The sequence below is a fragment of the Aphelocoma coerulescens genome, chromosome 5, assembly GCF_041296385.1.
Source record: "Aphelocoma coerulescens isolate FSJ_1873_10779 chromosome 5, UR_Acoe_1.0, whole genome shotgun sequence".
Taxonomy (NCBI): Eukaryota; Metazoa; Chordata; class Aves; order Passeriformes; family Corvidae; genus Aphelocoma; species Aphelocoma coerulescens.
In genome coordinates, this window is record NC_091019.1 from 65,995,649 (window position 1) to 66,020,926 (window position 25,278).

At 47.8% G+C, this 25,278-nt stretch overlaps 2 protein-coding genes across 4 annotated transcripts in view; both read left to right on the plus strand.

The window, feature by feature from the left end:
- The window catches only part of MAP4K5 (mitogen-activated protein kinase kinase kinase kinase 5), a 55,204-nt gene extending 45,244 nt beyond the window's left edge, over nt 1-9,960 (plus strand). For all 3 annotated transcript variants that reach the window (XM_069018674.1, XM_069018673.1, XM_069018675.1), the window contains 9 exons: nt 437-551; nt 684-742; nt 2,071-2,174; nt 2,545-2,722; nt 3,885-3,953; nt 4,371-4,463; nt 5,028-5,098; nt 5,343-5,398; nt 6,793-9,960. In XM_069018674.1, coding sequence (XP_068874775.1) covers nt 437-551; nt 684-742; nt 2,071-2,174; nt 2,545-2,722; nt 3,885-3,953; nt 4,371-4,463; nt 5,028-5,098; nt 5,343-5,398; nt 6,793-6,880 — 833 coding nt within the window. In that variant the 3' untranslated portion in view covers nt 6,881-9,960. The remainder of the gene's footprint in view (nt 1-436; nt 552-683; nt 743-2,070; nt 2,175-2,544; nt 2,723-3,884; nt 3,954-4,370; nt 4,464-5,027; nt 5,099-5,342; nt 5,399-6,792) is intronic.
- Nucleotides 9,961-11,359: 1,399 nt separating this feature from the next.
- CDKL1 (cyclin dependent kinase like 1) lies at nt 11,360-23,990 on the plus strand. The gene is made up of 9 exons (XM_069018676.1): nt 11,360-11,574; nt 13,994-14,115; nt 16,076-16,148; nt 18,050-18,140; nt 18,848-19,048; nt 20,656-20,738; nt 21,117-21,173; nt 21,666-21,821; nt 22,706-23,990. Exons 1-9 carry the CDS (start codon nt 11,407-11,409, stop codon nt 22,811-22,813), a joined length of 1,059 nt encoding a protein of 352 aa, XP_068874777.1. The 5' UTR covers nt 11,360-11,406; the 3' UTR covers nt 22,814-23,990.
- Nucleotides 23,991-25,278: the final 1,288 nt, after the last annotated feature.

Consider the following 25,278-nt stretch of genomic DNA (forward strand, 5'->3'; position numbering starts at 1 on the left):
GTGCTGCTCATCCAGCAGTTTTGCTGCTTGGATGATTCCTGGGTAATCAGTTGTCCTGGAGTAGAACATTCCAGACAGGAATCAGGCACTGTGGGATGGAGGCTGATGGTAGCACTGTGCCTTTAAACATGCAGAATTTGTATAACAACACTTGTCTTGATTTATAGATAAGAAAATATCCTGATATAATTAATTGTTGGTTTGTAATTACAGCCTTTTAAAAATGTTTGCATAAAACTAACTGTAATGAAATGAGCTCTGATCTTCTCTATATTCATTATCATTTTTATGTTATTTTATTTTTCTTCATATCTGGACTTGACCTACCTGACACCTGTTTTAGAAGGTAATTTTTCCATACCTCCATTTTCCTGAACCTTGCAGTTCTATGCTGGAGGAGTGGCTGAGGTGTCAACTTTGCTTTTCTCTCTTCCAGGGAAAACATTCCAGCTCTACTCCCATAATTTAATAGCGTTGTTTGAACAAGCCAAAAAAACAGGATTAGCTGCTCATATTCAAACCCACAGATTTCCTGACAAAATATTACCAAGGTACAAATCTTTCACTTAGAGAAAATTATTAATAAGTGAAAATAGCCATAAATTGTGTTTGGGCTGTTGAGTTGGTACATGAAGGGCCCTGACATCTGTTGTTGATGCATTTTTTGGTGATGATTGTTCCAGGAAATTTGCCTTAACAACCAAGATCCCTGACACAAAAGGATGCCACAAATGCTGTATAGGTGAGCAGACAAATTCAGCTTTGCCATTTATTCCCCTGGCCTTTGTCCCTGGCCATGGCATGTCTGAAATTCATTTCTTTTTAAGAAACTTGGAGTTAGTTCTTTGTTCAGACAAAAGGCTGAGGGAATTGGGGTGGTTCAGCCCGAAGATGTTCCAGAGTGACCTAATTGGGGCATTTCAGTGCCTGAAGAAGCTACAGGAAAGATGGAGAGGGACTTTGGACAAGGACCTGGAGTGCCAGGACAAGAGGGAATGGCTTCCCAGTGCCAGAGGGCAGGGATAGATGGGATATTGGGATTAAATTCTTCCCAGACCCCTGGCACATCCACAAACAGCCTTTTCCCCTTGTCACCTCGGCTCAAGGTGTGATCCAGTTCCAACTTGTAGTGAGGAAAACTTGAATATTTTCCACCAAGAAAGGATCAATAGGAATAAAAATTCTGGCAGCCCGGGGAGGGCAAAGCCATCAGTGCAGTTTGAAGTGCACAGAAGGGGTTAAAGCTTGTGAAGTTGTGGATTTTCAGCTTGGGCTGCCTACAGAATGTTTGTCCTTTCCAATACTGGCCCTGGTGCTGTGTGAAATCAGAGTCATGGAATTACTAAGGCTGGAAAGGCCCTCTAAGATCATCCATCCATTCCCCCAGCACTGCCCAGCCCAGCACTAACCCACATCCCCAAGTGTCACATCTGCAAATTGTACCTTTCCACCCCTAAAAATGAATATAAAGTGTTCAGCTGCACACCTGGAGATCCTGTTTAGCTCATCTGAAGTGCCCACAACAGCCACATTTACAAATAATTCCTGAAGTCAGGCTGCTCCTGTGCCCAACTGAGCTTAAAAAGCCACCCCCAAACCCTGTCCCATGTATTCCATGAGCTATCAGAGCTCCCTGGGAGCTTCCCACCTTCTCTGCCTGGGAATTGCTTTATTTCAAGGCCAGTCTGACCCCAAGCTCTCCCTCCTGGCTCCCACAGCCCCAGGGAGAGGCACTGCAGCTTTTCTGCCCACTCAGCGTGTGGCCTCTGAACTGGGACTCCAGGAATGCAACTGGTTATTAATTAAAGCTGTAATTGAATTTATCTGGAATGTAGCACAATATTAATCACTGTGGATGTTGGGATGGGAAGCCACAAGGCAACAGTGGGAAACTGATGGAACAAGATGGGCTTTAAGGTCCCTCCCAAGCCTAATCATGCCATGATATGATTTTATAATGCTATTTCTTAACTCATTTGTAAAGATAGCTGTAGGGTTATTTTTTCAAGTATACTTTGAACTTGCAGGGTTTTAAAATTACTGTTTTCTGGGGTTTTTTATTTTATATAGTACGAAATCCATACACAGGCCACAAGTACCTGTGTGGTGCATTGCAGTCTGGAATTGTTCTACTCCAGTGGTATGAGCCAATGCAGAAATTCATGTTAATAAAGGTAAGCATTTACTTTTAGTTTAGTTGAATAATTATACAGTTGTTGAAATAACCTTTCCAGAGTTTATGATGGAAAGTATACCTCGGTCTGGTGCCTTTTGTGGGTTGTGAGCACTTGAAAATCTGGCTGGACACATTTTGACTCAGAAAATCTTGTGACTGAAGTAATTTAAGTAATATAAAAGTCAGTTAAGTGCTGAATCAAGCCCAGCACTGGCAATAACAGACCATGATCCACCTCTGCCCAGCCTTCAAAAGCACTCTCAGCAGCAGTAAAAATTCTGTATATTTAGACTTTGTGCATGTTGTTGCAGAGTCATTTCAAGGTAAAAGCAAATTCGCAGAGGCTTGATGATGTTTTGTTTTCCCAGCACTTTGATTTCCCCCTGCCAAGCCCCCTGAATGTGTTTGAGATGCTGGTGATCCCAGAGCAGGAGTATCCCATGGTGTGTGTGGCCATCTCCAAGGGCACAGAGCCCAACCAGGTGGTGCAGTTTGAGACAATCAACCTGAACTCTGCGTCCTCGTGGTTCACAGAGATCGGGGCAGGTGAGGCTCTGGGTTCCTCTTCCACCTATTTTGTTGTCTGGGAATGTTGGATATCCCTTCCTTGCAGTCATTTGGACACCCTTTAGGCTTGGCAGCTTCTCTGCCTAAAGCAGATGGAAGCTGATCCCAGATTGTCAGAACCTGAGGGGAGCCAACAGGAGAAGCTGGAGAGGGATTTTGGACAAGGGCCTGGAGGGACAGGACACAGGGAATGGCTTCCCAGTGCCAGAGGGCAGGGATGGATGGGATATTGGGACTTGGGAATTCCTGGCTGGGAGGGTGGGGATGCCCTGGCACAGGGTGCCCAGAGCAGCTGTGGCTGCCCCTGGATCCCTGGCAGTGCCCAAGGCCAGGCTGGACATTGGGGCTGGGAGCAGCCTGGGACAGTGGGAGGTGTCCCTGCCCATGGCAGGGGGCTGGAATGGGATGGGCTTTGAGGTCCCTTCCAATCCCAGCTGTTCTGTGATTCTGGGATTCTCAGTGTTGTGCTGATCTGCCCACATCAGTACAAACTGTCCTTACAAAACACCTTTTGTTTTCTAAATTTCCCTAAACACCGATCAGACCCTGCTGGTTGGGTTCTCCTTTGTGGTTCCATTCTGTTTCCCGGGATCCTGCTCTTTCCTCTCCTTTCCTGCATTAAAACTCCCAGAAATGGATTCCTGTCCATCCTCCAGCCCTTGTGGGAGGGTTGTTATCTTCAGCTGGTTCTTAAAAATTAAACATTTGGGTTATTTTTATCTTTAAATATTGCTTTTTAGCAGCTCTAGGAACAACTTCATTAGTAAAAACTAGAAAAAAACCTTTTAAACTAGTTTATTATCATCACAATAATGTTTCCAGATGTGGATTTATGGGAAAAGAGTGGATTTTTAGGAATTAAAATTCCCTTGATGGTTCCTTTTGTTTTTTGTGGTGCCTCTCTATGGAGGAAGCTGTGCTGAACTGCAGCATGAAATGTATTTTATCCAGTAGAAGTTGTGTTTTCCTATTAAATACCTGCTTTGAACAGAGAGCTTTGTGCTTCTCCCAGAACATTCTGGGATCTTAGAGCCTTTAAAAAATCAGAGTAACAAATATCACCGTGGAAAGAGCTTGAGGGGGGGGCTGAGTCTTTTGATGTGCTATAAAATAGAAAATAATCCAGTTTCTTTTTCCCCAGGCAATCAGCAGTTGGATGCCATTCACGTGACACAGCTGGAAAGAGACACTGTCCTGGTCTGCCTGGACAGTGAGTAACACAGAACTCTCTTGGATCACTGACTACACCTCGTGCAAAACTTGGGTTGTCACAGTTGTTGATTTTAACTCCACCACGAGTTCATTTTCCTCCCCTACATTATTAATTTGTGTTGTAATATTTCCAAAAAAAGATAGTTTGGATAAGTGGGATTTCACTCTGGTTTTTGTGATTCCATTTCCCCTCTTCATGTGTGCATCACTCTGTCAGGAGAGTCTAAAACCACAGCAAGTGTACAAAGTTTCCTGTATTTATTTTGAGAGAAAGATGCTCTTGGGTTCATTTCAGGCAAATGCTGTAGATGTTACTTTTGGGTATTTCTTTGTGCCTGAAAGATTAAATTAATATTTTACACTTAAATCCTTTTCAGCAGTGGGTTTTAATGGTGGTTTTTCTCTTTCTCTTGAGAATTTGTGAAAATAGTGAATTTACAAGGGAAATTGAAGTCAAGCAAGAAATTGGCTTCTGAGCTGAGCTTCGATTTCTGCATCGAGTCAGTGGGTGAGTGATTTGCTTCTCTGGTGTCTCTCAGAGGTTTAAGAACTCAACTGTTGAAAGCCTGACTGGTTTCTGGTCATTTCCATAGCAGTGAGAACAAAATTTGGGGAGGAAAAAGTGGTTTAGTAATCCATAAATCTGTGTTAGTCTTCTAAAAGTTAATATTTTATTTCAAGTAATAGCACATCCATTTTTTTATAGTCAGGGTAATAATATTTGAATCTAGTTCTCAAGCTGCTGTCTTTAGACTAGGACAGGAGCCTTGCTTCTAAAACTTGAACTGTAGCTCTCAAACAAGAATTTCTGCTGTAATAACCTTTCAGAATCACAAAATTAAATCACTCAGAGCTGGCAGCTCTGTGCTCTCTCCATCCCTAAATGGAAAACTCCCATTTTCCATCATCTGTTTTGAAGTAACTGTAATAATTCAGGTGATGTGTCATTTCCAGCAACTCACAGGGCTTTGGTTGGCAGTGTTTGTTTACACACTTCCTGGAGGGCTCTCCAGAGGCATTAGGAAAACAAGGATTCAGGGAATGGGGTGTGATTTGTGCTCCTTTTTTGCAGTGTGCCTTCAGGACAGCGTGCTGGCCTTCTGGAAACATGGGATGCAGGGCAAGAGCTTCAAGTCAGATGAAGTAAGTGATCTCCAGCCTCTCCAGGTGTCATTCCTCCTGTTCTTATTTACCACTGGATCCTTTGGCTTCTCTCTCTGCTTCCCAAGTGAGAATGTTCATGTTCCACAATGCTTAACATCCATTTATCCATTTCAGTCCTGTACTTTGCATTAAATTGCATTTGAACATTTCTTTCCTTCCAACTCAGACCAATAAATTCCATTTTGCTGTTGAAATGGATCTCAGTATCTGCATTTTTCTGCAGGTGACCCAGGAGATATCCGATGAAACCAGGGTTTTCCGCCTGCTGGGGTCAGACAGGTAATCTCCCTGCAGAAACAGAAACCTTTTGTTTTATTTAAACCAGCTTTTCTAGTTCCCAGCTGGGCCTGGCTTCCAGCCCAGCACAGCTCTGTCTGTGGGCACCAAGTGTCAGGGACAGAGGAGAGATGCTCTTGGCTTGCAGGGTGCCCAGTGCTCTTCTGGAAAAGCCTGCTCCTGGCTTGGATTGTCCTGGTGAGCTGGGAATTACCTTGGCAGCACTCTGTTAAAGAGAATCTTCGCTGGTCTAGAAATAGCAGAGCAAACTAGAACTTGCTTGGGTTTATTTAATCACAGTTATCCAAATCCACACATTATCCAGAACATCCAGCTGAACCCTTCCAGCTGCCCCCAGGTTTGGAACCTGAGCAGAAGCTGGCCCAGGCTCCAGGCTGGACATGTTCACTTGTGGATTCTCAGCCAGCCAGAGGGATAAATGTAGGAATAGATAGGGATGAGTCCAGCAATCACTTCCAACCACAGAATCCCAGACTTGGTCGGGTTGGAAGAGACCTTGAAGGTCATCTTGTTCCACCCCTGGGCCGGGACACCTTCCACTAGACCAGGTGGCTCAGAGCCTTGAACACCTCCTGCTCTCGAATCCCTGATCTCTGCTCCTCATCTGGCCTTGGAACTGCCAAACCCTTTGGTTTGTATTTTCCATCTCTGTACAAATGGAGCAGGAGTCTTCTCTGCCATTCCAGCAAGATGTGGAATCACTTTTTTACCTTGGATCACCCTAGAACTGCTCGGGTGCAGAGGTGAGGATCAGGGACAGAGGCTCTTCAGAGACTTCTTTTGAAAACTCTTTGAGGAAAGCAAAAATCAGAGATAAGTTTAATCCTAAAAACAACAGGAACAACAGAGAAATGCTCAGCATTTGGAAGGGAGAGGGGAGGTCAAAGGCCCAACCACACCAGCTGATGGTCAAAGTCCATCACTGGTCAGTGTGCCAAGATGGGGAGAAAATAATTTTCCAGAGCAGCTCACAGGATCATGATCCAGCAGGACAAAGGGAGAGATGAGGTTGAGTGATCCCTATGAGCCCATCAGGTAATATTCAGGAGGGAGGAGAATTGTTGAGGTTACTGGCTGATGCTTATCATAAGATGTAGGAGGGATAAACATATACAGGATCATGGAATTACAGAACAGATTGGGTTGGAAGGAAGGATAATCCAGTTCCAACCCTTCCACTATATCTCGTCCTGCAGTGTTTTTATCAGCAGTGATGCTGGAAATTGAGGGAACTGTTAAAAGAATGAAACCCCCAAGATACTTTGGGGAACCTCTATCTCCAGTCTGTACAAACCCCTGAGTTTGCTCCTCAGGAGTCACACCAGGAGCTGTTTTTTGCCCCTAACCACGTGGATCCCGTTTGTGTTTGGCTGCAGAGTGGTTGTGCTGGAGAGCAGGCCCACGGAAAACCCCACAGCTCACAGCAACCTCTACATCTTGGCTGGACATGAAAACAGTTACTGAGCAACACTCACCCACCAGACAACAGAGGGAATTGGCCACACTGGAGCCCAGGAGCGCCAGGAAACCGGGACTTGCCGTTTCTTGTCTTGACACCGGAATTGTGTTGGTTTTTGGGGTGGGAATCAATCCATTTTTGCAGCTGGGAACAGCTGGTTCTGTCTCTTGCCACTGTGTGGTTGGTTATATCGAGTTTGCTTAATAAAAGCTGAGATAAAGAGCCCTTTACTCATTAGTTCTAGGGAAACAGAGCCTTGAAACATGTTCTGCAGTAAAGGTGCCATAAACTGTTAAATATTTTCCTTCCCTTGGATTTTCCTTTTATTCTGTAGATACAGATCTAGTGCTGGCTGTTGCCCTGTTTTATACTGAGTCTTATTCTTAATAAAACAAAGATTTGTGTAGGAAGTGGAAGTATCTGCAAAGCTTTTTGGTTTTAAATCTGCCATTGGGTATGGCTTTGTATAATAGACTATTTAATCCTTATTTATTAATCTGCTGCTAGGATGGGGTAATGTCTAACTTTTAGCAAAGGAAGGTTGCAGAGCAGCTTACTTTTTTTTTTTTTTTTTTTTTTTTTACAATTGTATAAAGATTTGATGATTCTTTTTCCTTGTAGGGATGTAGTGCATTACTGAGGGGTGTGTTACCGTGCTGGGTGATCTTGTAAAAAAAAATGCAGTTTTGTACAACAAAGTATTTTGTACTGATTTTTCTGCCTGCAGAATTGCCATAAAAGGGATTTTCTTACTTCCTAGACGTAGGGTGTGTGTACAAAAAGCAGAATATTGATATCAGACTTGTTGCTCCTGAGTGGCTGAGTACAATATCCGTGTGTGTGTGTGTGTGTGTGTGTGTGTGTGTGAAGTTGACTGGCAGTGTGTATTTTTTATATATATATTTATACATATATATATAAAAATGTACAAAACATATATGCTTTATTTTCATAAATTAGGGATAAGCCTTGTGACATGAAGTGGAAATTGTAGCAGGTCACCATCCTTAATGAATGAAAGTATCATGTATCCGACTGCCCACGACGTGTAGTTTATTTATGCTATTCCAGAGGGGAGCCTGGAGCCACAGCTGAGCCTGAGCAGCATTCCAGCTGCTGCCAGCCAGTGCTTTGGGAATGGCTGCTGCCCCAGCTGTGGAGTGTAAATAAACATGATAAGAACCAGTATTCTATATCCAAGCTTTGATCACTTTCTCCCTGTTTGGTCACCTGCATTTTTTTCCTTTCTCTTTCTCCATTGAAGAGTCACATCAGTTCCTTTTGTCTTCCTCGTTAATTAAAATTCTTGAGGTACCATTAAATATAGACTGACTCCAGGAGAGCATCTGGTTTTACTACCTCACATTAGCCTGCTGGCTTTGATGTGAACAGTCCTTGGGCAGGTGCAGTAGCAGCTCAGAAACATTTGAATTGAAGGGTTTTTTAATAAAATGCTGCAGGAGGCAGCTGCCTGTTCAGCTCCTGAGATCTGCTGCCTAGGAAGGAGAGGCTGGAATTGCCAGGTCGTGTGAACAGAGCAGTAAAGGGGTGTGACAGCTGGGGGTGGGTTGGTGCTGTGTTGTCTGCGTTGGCATCGGGCTCCGTGATCCATAATTTAACACGGAGGGAATTGTCTGGGCCCATGTGATGGCTCAGGGATGTCTCGTTACTCAGGACAGCTGCAAGTTGGGAGGGTCCAGAGGGGAAAATAGCCCTGCATACATTTAGCATTTTAGCCACTGTCATTCAAAACTAATTCTTGGCTTGACATCCAAATCAAGTGGAGCTTTTCAGTTCTGACACTGTGTCAAAGCTTAGTAAGTAGTAAGTGTACAGATAAAATTTAAAAATCACTCCACGGAGCATGAAAAATGTGCTTGAAGGGTGGTCAGCTGGAATTGGATCAGCAGTATTAAAAGCAGGACGTGTGATCTTTGTCTTTTAAAGGAGTTCTCTAGTATTGAAATTACTTCTCCACAGGTAACAGTGACTGGTGATTAACCTCAAATGGTGCCACTCCTGGTCTACAGGGACTTTAAAACAAAAATTAAGGCAAAGTGAAGCACCAGGTGTAGATATTGTAGAGCAAACACTTTTTAATTTACCTCATTCACTACAGAAGGTAATTTCAGCTTCATCTTTGAAAACACTTAAAGGAGATCTCTAAAAGACTAGAGGAACCTGTAAATAAAATCTAAATATTTATGGGAAATAACTGGAGTAAATAACTCTTAGGTCATGACACTGTCATGCAGAAATATCAAGCTGAAAGTATTTTTCTTTGACACAAACGACTGGTGTTTTGCTGGATCATAAAGAATAAACTTTAGGAAAGTCCTCATTTAATCAATTTTTTAGCTGTTGAAGCATTTCTAATGGCATGCTGTGAAATGCTTTCTGCTGGTTTCATAGACAGTGGCATTTTTTTGGCATGATCTGCAAGATGCTGTTTCCTAGTGTAAAACCTCACTTTTGTTCCGTACCACAGAGCAGATTTGTGTGTTCCATAGTCAGCCCTGCCAGCCTCGGTGACTCTGATCAGTATAACTTGTGTTTGACTGTTTAATTTAGTCTGGTATTGTCTGTATCTTTGTTTTTGTGGAATTTAAACCAGGCTTGAGAAAGCCTAACGGGAGGAGCTCGGGGGTCATGAAGCAAAAGCTTGCTCAGCCCCTCCTTCCTTGCTCAACTGTTATCAAAGTTTTAATTACTGGATGCACGAGGTCATGTACCCGACTTGAAAGCCTTAAAACAGAGCTCTTGGAAGTACAAACAGCATGGGAAGAGCAGTCTGTGGATTAATCTCTTTGGATTTCCTAACCAAATTCCTTGCAAGTGAAAAATACAGCTGGAATTGTGCTGACATCTCTTTAAAGAAGAAAGGTACAACGCATCAGTGAGCCACGGTGTCTCTGGATGGAAAGGACAAGACTGGGAGACTCTGAAATGTGCATTTTTTACCTTGTTTAGTTGTTAGGTGTAACTGAGACTCATAACTGCACTCGTTCAGTTTGTGTAACCAGGCTTTGTTCCACAGGAATTTCTGTTGCCGTTCAGTCTATGCCAAATAAACTGCTTTATTTGATCTGTGGCGTGGTGACTTGCTGGGAACAATACCTTGTCAGAGGAATCTCAGGAGAATCCAGACGGTCTCCAGGTTTTGTGGCTGCTGTGGGAAGGGCCTGGCGCCGCTGTTCTCTGTCCTGCAGACTGCCGGGAGCCAGCAGCAGCTCCCACGGACAGCGGGATAGCACAGGAGGGAGAAATCAGAGTAGCTGGGGCAAATTATTGCCGGCCCTGCCCTGCTGCCAGTCACCTGGGATCACCAAGGAACCACTCAGGAGTTGGCTGGCTGGAAAAGCAGAGGCTGCCTGCCTTGTACCTGGGAGGAGAGCAGGGCCTGGTGGGTTTCAAAGGGCTGCTTGGAGTGGGAAAACACACACGGCTGAGCCTCGGCAGGATCTAGAGCAGTTTACACCTTGTCCTCACGCTTTGGCTGTTTGCTGCAGGTGCTTCAGGTGCTGTACCTGTATCCCAGATCTTCAGGGATCTGCTGAGGGAGAGGGAGAAGGAGGTTGAAAAAATAATGTAATGAATGTGCCTTTGGGCAACACAAAGAACTGCCAGTTACTGGTAAATAAGTGCACAGCAATATTCCTCCTCTGCAGAAGATTGTTACCTGTGGGGGTCAGTCTTGGCAGCTGGAATGTGAGGACTGCACATCCCTCATGGATGTGGCTTGGGAAGAAAAATAATGAGTGGATCTTTGTTCTGAGTGGGGAAGCACCTCAGGAAAGGACTGGGCAGGGAGGAAGTGTGAGATGGAGTGGGATGCCCACACTTACATTTAGCTCTAATATTGGAAGCAACTACCACCACAAAAGGCCACCTTGGTCCGGGGATGAGGAAAGGGATGATGATCCAGGGACCCAGACGGGGGCACCAGGAAAGGGAAGAGGAAGGTCAGGGATGGAAAAGCTCGACGGAAAGGTGTGGCTGCTGGCAGGAGCCCATTCAGTGACAGATACCTGAGATACTGGAACCGTGCAGTGGGGAGATGTTCCAGGGAAACCTCCAGGTGCCAGAGGGAGGTGAGGGCGTTGCTTGAGGCTGACAGACCCTGTGGAAGGCTCCCTTTTCCAACCCTGCAGGAAAACGGAGTCAAACCTAGAGATCCTCTGGAAAAGCAGAGAGGAGCAAAGAAAACGCGATCATGGCAGGGGGGTGGAGCTGGATGGTCTTTAAGGTCCCTTCCAGCGCAATCCATGCAGTGGTGCCGTGATTCCATGAACACGGCGCTGCGGGGCACGAAGCCCGAGGGGAATCGTGAGGTGCGGAGTCAGCGTGGGGCGCCGGCAGCAGCCATAGGGATGCCCCGCACTCCTTCCCTCACCCCCGGCGACCGCCCCGGCCCTCGCGGTGTCCCCGGGGCGGTTCCTGGGGCCGTCCCCGCCAGGGAGACTCCCCCGCCCGGGGCCCGCCCCGGCTCCGCGCTGAGGCGGCGGCGGAGCGCGGCGGGGCCGCCCCGGCCATGGAGCGCTACGAGAAACTGAGCAAGGTCGGGGAGGGCTCCTACGGCGTCGTCTTCAAGTGCCGCAATAAGGACACGGGGCAGATCGTGGCCATCAAGAAGTTCCTGGAGTCCGAGGAAGACCCGGTGATCCGGAAGATCGCCCTGAGGGAGATCCGCATGCTCAAGGTGGGCGGCTGCGGCGGGACGGACCCCGCTGTGCCCGCCATGGCGAGCCCCGGCGGGGAGCGGCGAGCCCTGAGGGAGCTGCCGGAGACGGGGCGTGAGGGGACAGGGAGTGAGGACATCCATGAAGGGACATCGTGAGGCTACGAGGTGTGAGGGGACGGAGTGTCGTGAGGGGACGGGGTGTGAGGGCAGCAGTGAGGGGACAGAGTGTCGTGAGGGGATGGGGTGTGAGGGCAGCCGTGAAGAGACGGGGCATGAGGGCATCTGTGAGGTGATGGGGTGTCGTGAGGGGGTAAACAAAGAGGCGGGTGTGAAGAAGCATCATAAAGTGCCCAGGTCAGTCAGTTCCTCTGGGAGAAAGCCTGTGCCAGGGAATGTCCGACCCGCTTGTGCAGGGATGGTGATGCCAGGTGATCCTGCCCGGGCCAGGCAGGTGCGGGTGGGAGCTGGGACACGGCAGTGAGCAGCCGCCCGGTGCCTGCGAGCTTCTGCAGGAGGAGCATCAGCGCGGTCAGTCACGGTGTGCCCTGCACAGAGGGATTGATCCAGGCTCCGTCCCCCGTGGAGTCAGGGGTGTCCTGGCCGGTGTGGGCACAGCTCTGCCCTTGGTGTATGTCACAGACCCTCTGCGTCCAGGAGATTCCCAGAGCGGTTGGAGGCGGTATAAAACACATGGGTAGAAAGTGAGGCTGGACAGCATGAGGAGGGGGACAGCCAGGGGACCCAGCTCTCCCTGCTCCCCCTGTTGATAAATCTGCCCCAGTTCCTCCTCAAAGTGCCCTTTCTGAGCCCCTGGTTGTGCAGGATCCAGCTGTGGATTGAATGCCAGGGGCTGTGTAGGGTCGAGTATTCACACGTGGAAGCGACAGCAGAACTGGCCCCAGTGAGCCAAGGCAGTGCCTTGTCTTTGCTGATCCTTTCCTCACTTCTCTGTGAGAGCTCATCCTCACACAGAAGTGGGTCACTCCTTCAGCCTCTGGCTTTATTTTCCCGATGAAATAAAAGCACGGGAGCATCTGCAGTGAGTCACACCCCAGGTCCATCAAGCACGAAGAGATGGGAAGAGACCCGGGAGAAAGGGGGAGAGGATCGGGTAAGGTTTCCTTTCACACTCCCAGCTTCTGGGCAAGGATTCTGCAGCCAAACGTTGTGCCCGTTGCTTCATGCTTAGAGACATTTGCAGACTGTTGGGACTCTGTCCCATCTCTTTTGGATCTCCTGTGTTCATTTGGTCTCCATAGTTTCCTGAGGCTTTAGAAATGTGTTTTGTTAAAAAAAAAAAAAATTCCTTTTATTTGTTACAAACTTGCTGCTGGGGGATGGCAGACAGTACCCTCAGCTGTGTGTTCCAAGAAATGGGAGCTGTTCTCTTTGCACTTTTCCCAGGGTGCTTGTGATTTGTACACCTGCTATCCTAGGAAAACAATCATCTAGGAAAAAAACATAATTACTTTTCGGTTAGATTTTGGGGAGAAGCAACCTAAGTTTTTCTCCTATCCAAAGTAAACAGAGGACATGTAGCTGCATCATTTCAGTAAACAGTGCTAGAGAGACATTAAGATTTAAGTGGTATTAAAAATCTGAAAAAGAAAATAATAATTGCAGAAGTCCCTTGTAAAGCAGATGGGAACTACATTGTCCTTAAGGATCCAAAGCCACTGCAGGTGGCACAGCAGGATCTGTGTTGGGGCACTGTTGATTTTGACAAGTGCAGACCTGCTTGGCTCTTTTCAGCTTTTTCTCTGTAAATAGTAACAGTTTGTTTGTTTGTTTGTTGAGGCACTTCCTGGCTTAGGTAACTCCTGTTTGTCAGAGATGGAGTGAGATTGTGTTTCATCAGTAAAAAATGATGGGCCTGCTAAATCATTTTTCTGCACAATAAACACCTTGCAGACAGAGGGATTTTTGCGGCCAGGAGCCAAGGGAGGTGGGGGTGAGAGTTTGCAGAGTCTTAAAACTGTAGAATCCCAGAATGGTTTGGGTTGGCAGGGATTCCAAAGACCATCACATCCCACCTCCTGCCATGGGTGGGCACTATCCCAGGTTGCTCCAAGCCCATCCAACCTTGGGATTCCCTTCCAGGGATCCAGCTTCTCTGGGCACCCTGTGCCACGGCCTCAGCACCCTCACAGCTGGCAACCCTACATTCCTTCCCAGTATCCAAGAACAAGGGTAAATGGCTTCCCACTGCCAGAGGGCAGGGTTAGATGAAATGCTGGGAAGAGCTTGTTGCCCACCCATTTAGGTCAGCCCCCAAAATAAGTACACAGAGGCTGAGCTGCAGCTGAGCCGTGCTTCACCTCGTGCTGTGCTTGTAGAAAGGGTTCATCTTAAGGAATTGTGACCCTGCAGGAAAAATCTGTCCCCCACACCTTCACCCTGTGCAGTTCCTGACCAGTCCACTCCCTGTGTGTTGCAGCAACTCAAACACCCCAACCTGGTGAACCTGCTGGAGGTGTTCAGGAGGAAGCGGAGGCTGCACCTGGTGTTCGAGTTCTGCGAGCACACGGTGCTGCAAGAGCTGGACAAGCACCCCCGCGGGTGAGTGGCCCCTCTCCCCTGGCAGCTCCGAGCACAGGGGCCGGGGTGTCCGTGTCGTTGCTGCCCTGTGGCTTTTCAGAGGAATTTCATTAATTACAGGAGAGGTTTCTCAGCCCAGTGCCCAGGACTGTCTCTGTTACTGTGGTTTGGCAGTGACATCCACAGGAATGGCGTAGGAGCCTTGTTCCCTCACAGCCCTGCTCACCACGGAGACGGGAGTGCTGAGCTGAGCATTTAGGAGAGCTGTGGCTGCAGCGAACCCCAGGGCTTGGAAGCAGCTTGTGTCCTGCTCCTTTCACTGCTCCCATCACTGTGGGCACTGGGGCAGGGTCACTGGGCACCCAAATACAGAATCAGAGACTCGTAAAGTTGTTTATGTTGGAAAAGCCCTCTGAGACCATCGAGTCCAACTGTTAATCCAGCACTGCCATGTTCACCTCTAAACTATTTTCCCCAAGTGCCACATCTACACTTTTGAACACTTTCAGCCCTCCAGAGTGAGGAGGAGTTCCCAGGACCTGTGCCTGCACCTCTCTGCAAAAATTCTTTTTCAAACAGGTGCTTGCACCAAGCGTGAGCTACACACAGGGTTCGTTCTGTAACACCTTGTAAAGGACACTCCCACTAAATCCATTGTCCCTAATTATCCACGGTACCTTGGTGCTGTGGAAATGCTGAGCAGAAGCCCATAAATCACTGCACAGGCCCGGGGCTAAGTGAATTGCTTGCAGGAGACTGGTTGGGGCTTCAGTAAAAAGAGCCTGTTATTTTTCCCCTCTCTCCCCGATGAGGAGCTCCGGGAGAATGGAGCTGTGCTGGTAGCACGTGGCTTTGTGAGCTGCTGAGCAGCTGTCACCCCACTTTGAACCTGTTCACCTGGAATCTGAAGAGGGGGTGGATAACTCTCTTTGAAGGAAATGCTTCCCATTTGCTTACTGCTCATCAGAACAACTCCAGTGTGAAGGAGCATGTGACAGCTGGCTGCATGCTTTGCTTTTCAGCTTTGCAGGGCAGATGGTCAAGTCTTTGTGGTCAGGTTAAGATGGGTGGACACGTGCTGTTTCCAGCTCATTTGACCAACTCTATCCCCTTTTCAAGCTGTCAAAGCAGCACTCCCATCATTCTGGGATGTTTCTGGAAGGAATCTCTAGTGTTGCCACAGCAGTGTCAGCAGAGTGTCAGTGTCCCACTGACAGGAGAAAGTGAAAGCCAGGCTTGAAAGAAAAACCCAAGCTTGCATTGTTTTGGTTTATTTTTTTTGGGTAGTTTTTTTTCTTTATTAGTGATCAGAAGTTTTTCAGCATTAAACACATGAAATAAAATTGTGTTTGAGTTTGAAAATACCAAGATTGTCACCTCTGCCTTTCCTGGGGTTGTTGAAGATCATTACAGACAGCCAAGGAAGTTTAAGGACTGTTGCCCAGTAACTGAAAGAAAGGAGAGGAGGGACCTGGGAAGTGCTTGCCAGCCGTGGGAGGAAGGAGGGGGATCCAGACCAAAGCAGAGCTTTTATACTCTTGTCTGAACACCCTTCCCTGGCCCATTTTTCACCTCTCCACTCTGGACAATCAGTGCCACAGCAGCATTCCATGTATTTATACCATGGATACTCCAACAGTTCCAGCCCTGAGAGTTGCTGAGGGAGAAATTCCTACTGGCATTTCAGGACTGCCAGGAATGGTGGATGCTAAACACAGCCATAGGACAGGGTCTGATATGGACTCACTTTGCTGTGTGGTCACAGTGGCAGCCCATGCTGGCTGTGACAGTGGTACCAGACACAGTCATACTTCAGTTGCCATAAATCCTCGTGTCTTGTTGCACTGACCGGCTTTGGAAGTGTTTCCTGACCTCCCTGATGGTTTTGCTGAGAGATCCCTGTACAATGTCAGCATTCATTTCCCCTGCAATAATGGAGTTATTATTAATGGCCAAAATACAGCTGTGTTTTTTCCAACAGGGTGCCAGAGTACCTGGTGAAGAGCATAACCTGGCAGACCCTGCAGGCTGTGAACTTCTGCCATAAACACAATGTGAGTCCCCTGACCAGCACAAACGATTGCTGGAACATGGCCTTGGAGGAGAGGGGGGGTTCTGTTGGCACTTCCCCGATTCTGGAGCTTTCATGGGATGGAGTCAGGGGGATTTTTCTGTTTTCATCTGAAACATTGGTGTATGCCCACAATAGCTGCCTTCACTGTCACACAGGCCCCTTGGGCTGGCTGTCAAGGAATGATTTGCTCTAATGACCTTAGACAAGCTTCCAGGAGGAATGGGAATGTATCCTTGTGTGATCCCTGGGCCCTGCACTACTGCTGACCTTTAGGAACCTGCCTTACCAGCTCATCAGCTGGGACCTGAGCAAACTGCTGCTGATTTCACAGAAAGTCCTTCAGCTCACTGTCATGGGGTTGAATCATGGCACCAGTGAAAAGATTTCAAAACTTAGACACAGTAAGCCCATTTTACAACCCCTCTTCTGCTCTCTGGAGGGAGACACGAGTTGTGTACATGACATGCTTTAGTGGGAACATTTTCAGAAGCAGGGAAGGAGAAGGAGCTTTTTGGAGAAGCTCTTTAGGCAAACTTAGCAATAATTGTCTTTGGTTTTGTTCATCTGCCAGCATTTGAGATTTAAGAGTGGAGGAGGAGATGGCCCTGGAATGGATGTTTTGTCTTTGCTGAAAGGATTATGTCCAGTTGAGCAACAGGAACTTGGCCACAGGTCTCTCCTGCTTCCAAGATTTGTTGGTTTGTGTCTTTTTTCCGTTCCCCTGCTCAGTCTGGAAGATTTAATGGAGTTTGAGGGCAGAGGGAACAATGAGATGCTGCAGCCTGACCTGCTGTAGATCACAGGTAATGAGGTTTTATGCAGCTGCCCTTTCTGGAACTCCGTGACAGTGATTTAGTAAGCAGCACTGCAGTCCTCAGGAGGAGATACAATAATTCACCACCAGCTTGGCGAGGAAAGTCCAAGGTGTTTGCTCTGAGGTGATGATGGGAGAGGGACAACGAGTGAGACCCCAGTGAGTAGAGTAGACCAAAAGAAATAAAGGTCTTTGTTAGTTTGATCAGCAGAAATTCTTTGCCAAGCCGAAATTCGGTTGTTGTGAAGGACAAGATCACCTCCAAAGAATCACAGAATTGCTGATGTTGGAAGGGGCCTCTGGAGATCTTCTCATCCAACCCTCCCAGTCAGGCTGGCTCAGCTAGAACAGGCTGTTCAGAAAATTTTCCAGTCAGAATTTCAGTATCTCCAAGGCTGGAGGCTCCACAGACTCTGGACAATCTGTTTGGGTGTCTGGCCATGCTCTCAGTAAAAAAAGGTAAAATTACTTGGTTAGGTTTCAATGGAATTTCCTGTGTGTTCAGTTTGTGCCCAAGGGCTCTGTCCTTTCACTGCACCACCAAGAACAGCCTGGCTCAGTCTCCTTTACTCCTTCCCATCAGGTATTAATGCACACTGAAAGGTTTCCCCTGGAGCCTTTTCTCGGTGGTCCCAGCTCCCTCATCCTCTCCTTGGATGTCAGATACCCCAATCCCTTAAATTTCAGTGGCCTTCACCAGAGTCACATCTTCCCTCTACTGAGGATTCTGAAGCTGGACACAGCTCTGGATGTCTCTCACCTGTGCTGAGCAGAGCTCGTGCTGGGCTTTGCCAGCAAAATCATTCACCAGGAGCTTCCCAGGGGGTTCAGGGAGCTGACTCTGTGGTGTCCAGGTGTTACAGAGCTGGCAGCTGAAGCTGGGAGCCTGCATAGTGTCTCTTCCCAAAGGTGGGCTGTGGACAGGTCATTGTCCTGCTGTTCAGAAATCCTTCCACCTTCTCTTTCAGCAGGAATAACTGCCTGGCACAGTGTGCAAGGGGGTGTGGCTGAATTTATCTGAGGGCCAGGTTAAATACTTCTAACCTTGCTTTTTTTTCTGCTTCCAGTGCATCCACCGGGATGTAAAGCCAGAAAACATCCTGATCACAAAGCACTCGGTCATCAAACTCTGTGACTTTGGATTTGCTCGAATACTGAGTGAGTGCTGACTCTTTATGTACACGGAGAGTAGGATGAGCCATTCCAACACTCACTTGTCTGTGTCTGATGCACTGCAAGCCACCCTATGTACAATTGTGGCTGTGTGTTTTCCCAGGGCAGCTCTGCTAAAGGCTGGGTAGAGATTCCCAAACCTTCCAGGGAGGGAGCCCAGACCCCGAGGTGACATCTGTAAACAAGCAGAGCTCCCTGCTGGCGCGGCTGAGCCGCTGGGGGTGCTGGCACTGGGAGATGGAAGTCGGCCTTGGGCGTTTTGGAGCTGCCCAGCCGTTGTTTATGCAGTGCTGGAGACACAGCTGGAGCTCCCTGGCAGGAAGAGCCCCTCTGGCTGCCTCTGCAAACAATGGCTTCACATTTTCCGTTGTAAATAAACCCCCCTAATCTGGTTTTTTTTTTAGCTCCTCTTCAGACAAACCACATGGGCTCTGAGAACTGCCCACTGGCTGCTGCAGGGCCCTGCTGTGGAACTCTGCACATTTTCATTTGGAGGAAAACACGGTCTTGATTTTTGCCAAATCCTGAGTGTTTCCAGAGTTGGGTTCTGCTAGTGGCCAGTGACTCACCCTGCTCCTGCAGCTCTGGCCTGCCCACGAGGTGCCCCAGCATGCAGCAAGTGATGAGGGCTGGTCTGCATCGCTCTGATCCCACGTTCCTGTTTGTGTCTCTCTCCCCTGACCCCGACCCAGCTGGTCCCAGTGACTACTACACCGACTACGTGGCCACCAGGTGGTACCGCTCCCCGGAGCTGCTGGTGGGGGACACCCAGTACGGCCCTCCCGTGGACGTGTGGGCCATCGGCTGCGTGTTCGCCGAGCTGCTCTCCGGGGTCCCGCTGTGGCCGGGCAAGTCGGACGCGGACCAGCTGTACCTCATCCGCAGGACGCTGGGTGAGTGTCCCCCTGCAGCCACGCCTCTGGCAGGAGTAAAGCCTGCCCAGGAGGGATGCCCTCTCTGGTGGGAATGGGGAGGGGGGCGAGTTAGCAGATCTCTCCCTTTAGAAGGCGCTGGTTTATTTGACGTGTCCCTGTCCTTAAGAAGGAGCTGGGTTTTCCTGGCGTGAAGTACATGTGTTAGCAGGCTCCCAGTGGACCAGGCTGAGGAAGCAGGATCATTGCCTGCAGGCTGCCTGGAACCATCCCTCCACTCTCTCTAGCAGTGTTGGCCTCTGGGAAGCTGGGTCTGGTGCTGGGTAAATTAGGGAAGATGTGGGGTGTGTTTGGCGACCACTGGATGCCCCTCCTGGTCCCTTGGGGTGGCTCAGTGACTGCTGGGATAGGGGAGCACAGGAACTTCTTCAGCTGTCTCCACAGCGCCAAAATCAATGAGGTGCCTGTATCAGAAAGGACCAGGAATGCTTTCCATAAAGGTTTGAAAGATCCAGGTGTTTTTCAGGGTTTGGTACCAAGCAAAGTGGTCAGTGAACAGCTGCATTCGGTTCATCCCAGCTTTGGAGGTCTCAGAAGTGTTGTCAGTGCCTGCTGATGGCTGTGTGCCTGGGAAGGGGAGTGTGAACATCACAGCTTGTCTGCTCCACGTGTTTGTTGTTATTCATCAAGGAATTTTAGGAGGCACTCAGTATTTATTTGTTAAACAAAAGAGCCATTATCCCCCATAACACTTAAACGAATTCAGTCCCATTGATTCTTTTCAATTTTGGTGTGTAACATCTGATTTCTTGGGTGACAGCGAACAACCCCCACTTTTAACTGAAATTAGTTGGAATGAACAGAGAGTTGCAATTTTAACTGAGCAGCTTATAGAACTACAAAGGTGGCTAATGGCTTTAAACAGATAAGCTCCTTAGCTGGAAAAATAGTTCATCACTCATTGCTTCATCCTCCAGAATTCATTAATGCCAGTGTTAAGCAGTTATAATTTATTTTTAATGATAGGTTTTCAGCCAGAAGAGATTCCCATTGGATTGTTGGATCCAGGTGCTGGACTAAGGCAGTGTTCACAGAGCAAAGCTCCTTGATTGAAGCCGTGCCATTATGGGGGTCGGCATTGTACTGGCTCCTTTGCTACAGATTTGATTTTAACATTTTCCTCGCTCTGAGCTGCTCTAAGCTTCAAAAACGCTGCCTTGGGGAAAAGCTACAGCAGGTTCAGGTGGGGCTGTGTTCCTCAGGAGTGTCCAAAGAGAATTTCACCCAAAAGGAGTTAAATTTTCCTGAAGCTGTAATGCTTGAGGCCCTGCCTTTCCTTCAGCACAGTCACACGGGTGTGGGATCACTGATGGCCAAAATGGACATTAACTGTCACAAAAGAACGTTTCCTTGGTGTTATTCCACCTCTTCAGATGTTCTCTTGGATGGCATCAGCCTTCTTAGAAGATACAACCTTGTTCAATGCAGGCATTGAAAAATTAAGCAAATTAATCCAAATTTGTTTTGGTTTTTTTTTTGTTTGGTTGGGGTTTTTTGTTGTTTTTGTTTTTGTTTGGTTTTGTTTTGTTTTTGTTTGTTTTTTATTTTTTCTTAATTCTTGGTCGAAGGGGATCTCATTCCCAGACACCAGCAAGTGTTCAGCACCAACCAGTTCTTCAGTGGGGTAAGAATTCCAGACCCGGAGAGCATGGTAAGAGCTGCCTCCAGCTGCACTTCCCTCCCTTCCCCAGCTTGCCCAGTCCTTTGCTGTGCAGTGTTTTTTCCCTGTTCAAAAGCTTTGTCCTCTACTTTGCCAGTGTGCACCAGAGTTTTATTTGGAGGTGGCTGAACCTCTCATGACATTTTAACTTACAGCCGGTGTAAAAGCAGTCAAAAAATGTTTAATCTCTGCTGCTTTCCTCCATTTCTGGAGGCACATCCTCAGTGATGCCAGGCCTCTGAGCACATGGAGGGATGGAGGCATTTCGTGAGGAACAGCTCATGTTCCTGTGGAAAGCTGGGTCTTGGTACCCTGATGAATGAAAAGTTTGCTAATATGAGTCCACTCACTGGGTTTTTTTCCCTCCAGGAGCCATTGGAAATGAAATTCCCCAATATTTCATATTCTGCTCTGTCTCTCATGAAGGTAAGAAAACTCCAGCTTGTGGAGGAGCCCTGCACTGAGATAAACAAATGTCATCTGGTGTGAGAGTTTGGGACTGAGTTATCAGAGATTCATTGAAAAACAGCTGGTTTGCTACCCAGTGTGATTGCACCTGTTCCTTGAGCCACAATTCCTACTAAAATTGTGGACTCCCCATCCATGGAAGTGTCCAAGGCCAGGCTGGATGGGGCTTGGAGCAAGCTGGGATAGTGGAAGGTGTCCCTGCCCAGGACCGGAAGGTGGAATGAGATGATCTTTGAGGTCCCTTCCAGCCCAAACCATTCCATGATTAATTTTTGCAATTGTTGGATAATTAGCTGCTCCTCAAGCTTTGTGCTGACTCTGAAAAGCCACTCTTAGAATCCATTAAAAAAATTATCAACACATGTACCTGTGGGAATACTCGTTGGCTGTGGGGAGCAGATGGAATTGTGCAGAAATGAGTGTTTTGTGTGATCCTCCACCTTTGCTAAGGGCTGCCTTCGGATGGACCCTGCGGAGAGGCAGACCTGTGAGCAGCTGCTGCAGCACCCCTATTTTGACAGCTTTAGGGAGGCAGCAGAGCTGGGGAAAGAACATGAAAAAAGCACTCGGAAACCAGCCAGGCTGACTCGGAAGCACATGCCAGGGGTAAGGTTTCCATACTGTTTAATATTCCCTGCCTAAGGGGTGGCTGGTTCATTTGTTGGCTCCAGGGGATGGGCTGTGCTGGCAGCTGAGGGTGTTGGACTGGTCTTGGTTTTATCCTGAGAAGAAAACAAACCCCCTGGCTAAAGAGTAACTCATACAAACTGGATTTTGCACTGCGGCTCCGTGGGGCACTGGGGATAAACAGCGCAGCCCTGTGCACGATAAGGTTCATCCAGGAATGTGCATTCCTGACAAAGAGCAGCAGGAGGGCTGAACAAACTGGAAACTCATGTGGCTGGTTTAATTTTGGATACTCTGGTGCTTTTTAATCCTGAGTTATGGAGATAGAATAAACACCACTTTTGTTTGTAACTGCTGATGGGACATGATCCCATGCCCTTTCCACACGTTACCCCACACACTGGGTGTTTCTGCAGCTGGAGCTGCCAAGCAAATGTCTCCCTGCTGCTCTGGCTTTTTCAGACTCCATCCCAAGTCCCCAAATCCAGCCCCACAATGCAACTCATTCCACAGTTCTTTACTCCTGTGAGCAACATTCCCCAGGGCAGCTGTAATGCTGAGCTGGGAAGTTGGAGGTGAGGGATGGAGAACTGCTACCAAGTGTCAATCCTAGTTTGCCTCTCCCATTTCTATGGCCTGGGATGTAACAGCACTATCTTTCTTCCCTAAAGAATTTCTTTAATGAGTGGCTCTCCTTGCAGTCCTGTCACAGAACCCCAGATCCATGACTCTCAGCTTGAGGAGTACAGTAGGATTGAGGATTACAGTAGGAATAGTTGTATAGCTCATATTCCAAGTGAAAAAGGAAATGCGTGCTTTATTCCCATTCCAAACATATACACACAGTGTAACTTTTCCTTTAGTTACAGCACCTGCCTCAGCTGACCAGCAGCAACATTCTGCCAGCCCTGGACAGCAAGAAGAACTGCTGCAAGACAAGGAAATCAAAGTACCACTTCCCAAACATCTGACCAGGGGACAGATCAAAATTCAGTTGTTCAAAGTCATCCAGGATTTATAAACAGAGGATACACAGTGGAAAACTAAATTACTAAAAGTTACAACATTTAGAATGATGTGTCCTCTACTCTGGGCCACTGATGGAGGGGAAGTGATGCAGAAAGAACTCCAAGCTCATCTCAGTGTTCTGTGTACAAAGGCAAATGCATTTTTCTTTAACTGCTGATTGCCTCCTGGTTCAGAATTACCCCAACCTAGTGCTTCCAGTGTGAATGTTAAAACTCTGGCCTGTCACCCCCATTTCAGAGCTGGCAGGAGAACTCAGCCTTGCCAAATACATCAGGCCCTCCTGCTTTAGCCCAGGCCCAAGTCCCTGCTCCGTGAGGAGCTGTGACTGTGCTGCTGGTTGGGTGGAAGATGTGCTGGTGCAGCCCAGGCTGAGAGGGGCTGCCTGGCTGCTCCAGGGAGTTCTCAGCTCCAGAGATACACCTGGCTCATTCCTGCACTTACAGAGCTCAAAGGTTTCAAAGTGCTGGCAGTGGCTTCACAGGCTCAGCAGGCAGGGCACCCAGGAAAACAGAGCAACAATAACCCTGTTGTTTCTTTAGTCTTCCCAGAGCTTCTCCTGCAAGTTTCCTCCTTGAATTCTGCTTCTGGTAAGAGTGAGGGCACTTGCTTGTAGTTACGAAAATGTTTTTATTAAAACTAATCATGAATGTAATTTATAACATTGGCCAGACACAGGCAGGAATTCTACCTAAGTGCTTGTATTAGAACGACTGGGGTTTGTGGAATCTCAGAATATAATACTGTGTTGATCTTGAAAAAAAAAGAAATGTAGCTTCTTTTTCCAGTTGATTGTAGGTATTTTACTGTGGGTACTGAAAAGCTTTCAGCAGAGAAGTTTTCCAGCTTTCCAGCATCCTGTGAAGTTTTCCTTTCTCACGCAAGCTAGCTGAAAACAGTGTAGAGTTTTTGTAAACCCCTACTTTATCTCACAGGTGCAAACTTGTTATGCACAGTCTTGTTATGGTACACTGAAGAAAACATTTTGAAATGGGTGTCGTAGCATTCAGCCAGTCACTCTGAGAGCTGGATGGTCAAGTGACCAATAGCCTTAGCCATTCTTGCGACCCAAGTTATATAAACGAGTTTGTAATTAATTAAATAATCCCATTTTATCCTGGACTGGAATTCTGTGTCGTTCTTCTCGCCGTCCCCGGTGCAGCAGCGACATCGTGTGACGTGTGACGCGTACTGCAGCCGCCGCTGCCCTCGACGTGCGGCCCCGGGCCGCGGGGGCGGAACCCTGAGCTGAAAGGATGGGGCACAAATCCTCGAAAGAAAGCACGGTATTTTCTGCCTCCAAATCTGTGATAACGATCGCGGGAGCTGACATAAGTGACGAAGCTCTCTGTGAACTGCTAAATTGGGCAGCACAACATGACTTTGTAGCAGACCCTGACACTGCCTTTAGCCCAGAAGCTTGGAAACTGTTAGGGGATAAGTTAATTCGTGAGAGCGTGTGCGGGGATAAGACCGTAGTCGACTTGCTCCATACGTGGGGGTCCCTCTATGATATAATGCAGAAGTGGACAGCAGGAGGAGAAGGAAGAGAATTACCGGGCTCTGACGGATCTGAGGGTGAAGGTTCAGAAGGGGACTGATCTGTGGAAAAGACTCCACCGCTGGAATAAGTAAAGTAGGTGTGTTTATTCCAGTGCTGGGACGCACGGGGGATAATTCCTCCAAAGTCATGCGTGCCTACAGCTGCATTCAGCTTGGCGTATATCGGGTTACAAGTTCCATGTTCATTAAGTTTCCCAAGACACCTATACATATTCGTTGCCCAGCCCCGCCTAGCCTCGCCTCGTATTACAATGAGCCCAAAAGTCATTTACATCTGTGCTGTGCTTGCACAGCGTCGTCTGGTGCTCGTGGGCAGGGGTCTCCGGGATGAAGTAAAGGGTCTTCATCATTCTGAACTTTTCACCTTGCTTCCTTGTGCATGCTCTGTCTCTGCCCCAAGTCCAAACTTCAAGGCTGGTTTAAGTTAGTTTTAGGTTTGAAAACAGGATCTTTGGTCAAGATTCCTTCCCTTTATCAATAGTCTTATATCTTCTCATGCTGCTTTGGTAGGTACAGTAAGTACTGAGCAAGCTGCATGCATTGTTTTTAACAAACAGCTTCTTAGCGAATCGTTTAACCTCTGCTTCCCCCCTCCTCCCCCTGATTCAGGACGATGAGTTATCTGAGGGAGGACTGATTCAGGACAGCGCAAGCACAGGCAGCGTACCCGCTGTGTCTGCGATACCGTCGGAGCTGGAGAAAGTCGCGGAGACTGCGCAGGGGTCCTTCCCCTCCCCGCGCGATTACCCGCCTCCTAAATATCCCTCTCCACGCGAGTTTGTGATGCCGAAATACCTTTCACCCGTGGAACAGCTCGCAAAGATAACCAAACAACGCGAAGAGCTGG

What these genes read in the sequence shown, in the direction of transcription:
- CDKL1 (XM_069018676.1), top strand. Translation starts at nt 11,407, where the DNA reads ATGGAGCGCTACGAGAAACTGAGCAAGGTCGGGGAGGGCTCCTACGGC. An exon ending in TTCCAGACCCGGAGAGCATG is followed by an intron (nt 20,739 to 21,116) that starts GTAAGAGCTGCC and finishes TTTTCCCTCCAG; the next exon opens with GAGCCATTGGAAATGAAATT. An exon ending in CTGCTCTGTCTCTCATGAAG is followed by an intron (nt 21,174 to 21,665) that starts GTAAGAAAACTC and finishes ACCTTTGCTAAG; the next exon opens with GGCTGCCTTCGGATGGACCC.